The following is a 5,018-nucleotide window of genomic DNA, read 5'->3' as shown; positions in this document are numbered from 1 at the left end:
ATACACCTCGTGAGGCATGCTAAGGCTCTCCTACGACAATTACATCTAATGGTTTGGGAAGTGTTCATAAAGCAACAATATGGTTTCCATGAAAAAATTGGACAATTCAACAAATGAGTAATACAAACCATTACAGGGTCGAAACAACAATGTCGATTAAGATCTTTCAACTGAAACTTTATGCTTTATTAGCAACATGATCATGTTCATCATTTGCACTACATACATGTTCTGATATAATATAGTCATGTAGAGAACGAAAATTACACATAAATCTGATTTAACATAGTAAACAAAATGTCATACATGTGAAAACTTAAGCTGTAATTACGAAATGATATACATCACTATAGGCCTAAGTCCCAGGTGTGTGCAGATCCTCTAGGGTTGATTTTTTAATGAAACCACTCATCGGCCACCTACACTTGCGAACCTCGTTTTTATTTTTATCATTAACCATCCACCGAAGAACTTTCACTCTAACACTAGTCAGACTGTTGTGTAAAGAATGATATTAATTACATGATAATTAATTATTCTTTTTTTTCTAATAACCGAATTGAGTGGGATGTTATTGAAAGTTTTGTTGTAACTATGAGATAAAAGAAATTTTTTTTCCAAAATTTAGTTGATTTTTTGTCCATTCAGATTAATCTCACAAAAAGGCTATCAAGTAAAAAAGTTTTACCAAACAATAGCATAAAAAACATACATGATTAAGTTACAAATTTACTATATGATAATTACTCGTTTACTTGTTGCTATACGATTGAGTAGCAAAGTCTATACGATAGGCTTCATCTTTCTAAACGATTGAGTATTTCGTCTATATGATAGACAACATACATCTCCCACTTACTCGATCGTCTACCTCCTGCTTTCCTCAATCCAAAATCATACAAAGCCTACATCTCCTATATTCTCACATCGAGAATACCAAGATAACACTTGTGTTGGTATTCCTATTCAGTTCGAGGATCGAGTTGGATTCGATTAGGATCGACGTTCATTCAGACGTTCGTTGAGATCGAGTTCTGATCGTTGCGTTCGAAGTTCGTGCTGATTGAACGATTTGCTAAACGATCGAGGGATATTTGAAGGTTCTTCAAAGGTTTGCACACTCTATCCCTGTTTGTTCCTTTATTAAGTAGCATGCTGTAATTTCTGATTATGCATAATCGTTTCTGTGTGGACTATAATTGTTTATGTTCTTTCTCAATAGGATTTGGAACAATCCGCTTTCGTTCACTGGATCTCGATTTAGAGTTCCTTCACATAGATATAATTAATATAAGCAAGTCGATCCTTCACGAGTTATTCATAGTTACAGTTTGGTCAAATATTCGTTGTACTCTTACAATTACCTATTTTCCTTAAGTAACACTGCTTTTCTCTAATGAACAATTTGTTAATGATCCAACTATGAACTAAGTTCCTATTGGGCCAGTGAGAGGGTGGGATCCCTTGTTCAAGACTCGAAATCAATGCTTAAGAGAACTACTCATCTACTTACTTACCTATGCAGGAAAGAGTGAATTCCATCGTGTGAAGTTATGTTTTGAGCTCCTCATTTAGTTAAGTCCCAAAAATGGTAGGCTTATTGAGTCAACAACTTGGGTCATTTTCACCTGCGCAAATCAAAGGGTTGACCTCACAGATAGGAGTTCATAAATCACTTAAGATTAAGATCAAGTTGCACATGATCATCCTATGATATATTAATCTCATCAATTAATGAATTTACTATAAAAGATTAAATATTTCATGGTTCAATCTTATATAAACTCTTTGTATAAGATAACTTCACTCACATGTCTCCACATGAACAGTTTGGATCAAACAATTTGTAACTATTGCAAAGTAGGTTGTATCCATAGTTGTAACGACTCGACTCCCTAGGACTTGTAATAGGCCATTACTATATACATGCATTCACCTCAAAACGACATTTTTCATGAATGGGCAAAAACCAAATAAATGTTATAGAATAAATAACTTTTATTAAAAGTAAATAATTGAAAATCATTAAACATGATACCCTTAATTAAAAATAAATAAATAAAGACATCACTAAAAAATTTTATCTAAAACAACCAACAGTGCAAAAACTAAAAGTTCACTAAATTCAATGACAAACTGTGAAATCATAGGAAAAGTTTACGGATTCCACCTGTCATTCGCCAATGTATCCTTACCCTTTCCTAAAAAAACATAATAGAGAAGAGTATAAAATACTTAGTAAGTAACTCTACTATTGGGGCTAGATTATGCATTTATGTTTAATAAATGCAACATTCTTGTGGGACGTGCAAAAAACCTCAACTGACCATGGATGACCATTTAGTGAATAATTGAACCCCTCCTACCGTAGATGAGAGGTACTCACAAACCTTTGGTGAAATCTCAAAGGAGATCACTGACCTTTAGTGAAAATCCGAAGGAAATCACAAACCTCTGGTGAATCCTTTAAGAGACACAAACCTTTGATAAATCTCGAGGAAGACACAAACCTCTTGTAAATCCCGAAGAAAACTCAAACCCCTAGTAGGTATATGACTATAGGTAGGAGGTAATCATCACTAATTAACTTATCATGTAGTATAAATCAGAGTCCCACAACATGGAAATAATACATCATGCACATACATCCTCATAACATATCATATAAAATTTAGATCAGGCTCGTTCATCGTCATAAAACATCTTATAAAAATCAAGATCAAGCTCTTACACTTAACATATTTCAAACATAAAATTGTATCGTCTGATACGAAGACGATTCTAGTAGCAAGATTACTTACCTCGAAATTTAGGCCCAAAATATACTCAAGTACACTTATCTTCTCTTTGCCAAACACAATCTTAATTCAAGACCTAAAATAATTAAGCCAAAAATTGAATTAAACCTTTAGGATCTAATTCCAATTAACCAAATTTATTTAAATGTCTATAAATAACTTACTGCAACGGTGGCTTGGCCCAAAATCACTTCCAATCCTTCAATGTAAAGTAATTCTAACCCAAACATAAAATTTAAAAAGTTAGAACGTGTAGAGTTAAGTTGAATTGATAATTATTATAAAAAGAGAGTAATTGGAAGAGTTGATACGGATGATAAACCTTTTTAATAATTGGTGAACCAAAGAATGAGTGAGTTTTTTTATCCACCCAATCCAACTTAATCCGACTTAGGAGCCAAACACCCCTAAAACTAGCCGACTTGGGAGCCAAACACCCCTAAAACTAGCCGGACACACAATAAAACTTCAAAATTCCTCCAGTCTGTCCTCCAAACAGAATATGTATCAACCAATTGAAATCAAACCTCAATGGATAATCAAGAATCTCCAAGAACCTCAATTAAAACGAACTCACCAAACTAAAATTCCAAACTTTTGGTAACGACAAGTGATGGCAGTGGCTTTCGCCGACAACAGAGGCTGAGCGATGGCAAACGACGGACGACAACATCGAACTAGTGCTATTAGTGACGACGGAGTACCTACGTCGAACGGAGAAAGAGGAAAAACTTAGAGAGAGAGAACCCGACGTGAGAGAGAGAGGTCGAACTACAACCTTACTGGTGACGAGCGGCGGACAGTCGACGGTGGACTGGAGTGGTCAAAGATGCGACGTCGGCGGGTGATGAAGCGACGACGCTGGTTGCTGAAGCAGTCGACGGCAGGTAGGGCTTGACGCGAAGCGCTTGAAAACATAGGGGGGCTGCGGCTTTGCGTACACGGAGAGAAGAAGAGAGAGCTTTGAATTTCTTTCTTTTTTTTCCTTTCTTTCTTTTCACTTTTAATTTTCCAATATATATATATTATTTAAATTCCCTTCCTTTTTCTTCTTAAATTCCAAATATCTTCTCAAAATTCCAAATTCCAAATCTTTTTTAATTCAAATACTAGATCCTTTTGCAAACAAATTTAAAGCAGTCATCTTGTAAAATTAATTTAAATTTATTTTCTTCAAATTATAATCAACTTCGAGATCTCTTAAATTTAATTCATATAAATCATGATAAGGCACTATCCTTATCCATACCTTTATATTATTTGTTGAATATGATCCATCCGCATGTCAATTATTGGGGTTGATATACTAAATCTCGTGGTCTTGTAGTTTTTAAACTTTATTTGTACAAACAAATTATTTATTTAATAAAATAAGTATTATTTTATTTTATATTTAGTTGCGTCAACTCAAAACCAATAAACTAAGATTCAAGGTAATTTGATGTAGCTTAAACATGTATGTGGTGACATTCAAGTGGATCATGTTTAAGTAATAACCTAAATGTTCTATAATAGATGGATAAGACTAGGTACCTTATCCGGGTAACATTATGGATACGACCCACTTTGTAATTGTTACAAATGATATGATATTGATCATTCATGTGGAGAAATGTGAATGGAGTATCCTATACAAAGAGTTTGTATAAGACCGGACTACGAAATGTTTAGTCTCTCTTTATAACGTTGTTAGTAGAAGGGAGTTACATTTCACCAGGATAACCATAGGTGACTTGATCTTAATCCTGAGTGAGTTGTGAACTCCCGCCTATGGGAATGGTCCTATGATCTGCATGGGTGATAGTGGCCAGATTCATCGACTCAATAAGCCTATCTTTTGGAGATTCGTCTGATCGGGGAGCTGGGAACACAACTACGCAAAAAGGAATTTACTCATTCCTGTTGTTAGGGTAAGTAGATAAATTGCTCCCTTAAGGGCTGATTCCGGGTCTTCAATGTAGTACCACACCCTCTCCTAACCCGAGAGTAGTTAAGTTATAGTTGGACAATGACTAATTGTTCATTAGAGGGATCAATGGTACTTAAGGAGTTAGATGTAACTACAGCGGTAAAACGATAATTTTGACCCAGTTGTACTTACGAGCTATTTGTGAAGATTCAACGCATTGTTGATTAGTTATATTCAATGAACATAGAAATATATTTATAGTGCGAAGAGTGCAGTTTTTGGTTTTTAGTGGAATGACCAACAGTTAATGA

The 5,018-nt window shown here is 34.7% G+C and overlaps 1 protein-coding gene and 1 long non-coding RNA gene across 2 annotated transcripts; both read right to left on the bottom strand.

The window, feature by feature from the left end:
- Positions 1-720: 720 nt before the first annotated feature.
- LOC150031706 (uncharacterized) lies at positions 721-1,630 on the bottom strand. Its single transcript, XR_016525160.1, has 2 exons — positions 1,518-1,630; positions 721-1,269 (listed from the first exon to the last, which is right to left on the bottom strand). It is a non-coding gene; the product is annotated as an uncharacterized LOC150031706 (long non-coding RNA).
- A 950-nt stretch (positions 1,631-2,580) lies between these two features.
- LOC120092854 (uncharacterized) lies at positions 2,581-3,942 on the bottom strand. Its single transcript, XM_090308005.1, has 6 exons — positions 3,909-3,942; positions 3,582-3,798; positions 3,376-3,502; positions 3,121-3,282; positions 2,963-3,015; positions 2,581-2,874 (listed from the first exon to the last, which is right to left on the bottom strand). Exons 1-4 carry the CDS (start codon positions 3,940-3,942, stop codon positions 3,244-3,246), a joined length of 417 nt encoding a protein of 138 aa, XP_090164131.1. The 3' UTR covers positions 2,581-2,874; positions 2,963-3,015; positions 3,121-3,243.
- Between the last annotated feature and the right edge of the window lie 1,076 nt (positions 3,943-5,018).

Source organism: Benincasa hispida, chromosome 12 (assembly GCF_027475165.1).
Source record: "Benincasa hispida cultivar pf3 chromosome 12, pf3_genome.v1.1, whole genome shotgun sequence".
Classification (NCBI taxonomy): domain Eukaryota; kingdom Viridiplantae; phylum Streptophyta; class Magnoliopsida; order Cucurbitales; family Cucurbitaceae; genus Benincasa; species Benincasa hispida.
Note: the sequence above shows the minus strand (reverse complement) of the source record. Positions and strands in the feature narration are given on the sequence as shown.

Excerpts from the sequence above, each read along its gene's own strand:
- LOC120092854 (XM_090308005.1), bottom strand. The coding sequence starts at position 3,942 with ATGACTGCTTTAAATTTGTTTGCAAAAGGATCTA. Across the intron at positions 3,799-3,908 it reads TTTGTTTGCAAAAGGATCTA|TGAAAAGAAAGAAAGGAAAA; the intron begins GTATTTGAATTA and ends GAAAATTAAAAG. Across the intron at positions 3,283-3,375 it reads AAGTTTGGAATTTTAGTTTG|ACTGGAGGAATTTTGAAGTT; the intron begins GTGAGTTCGTTT and ends TTTGGAGGACAG.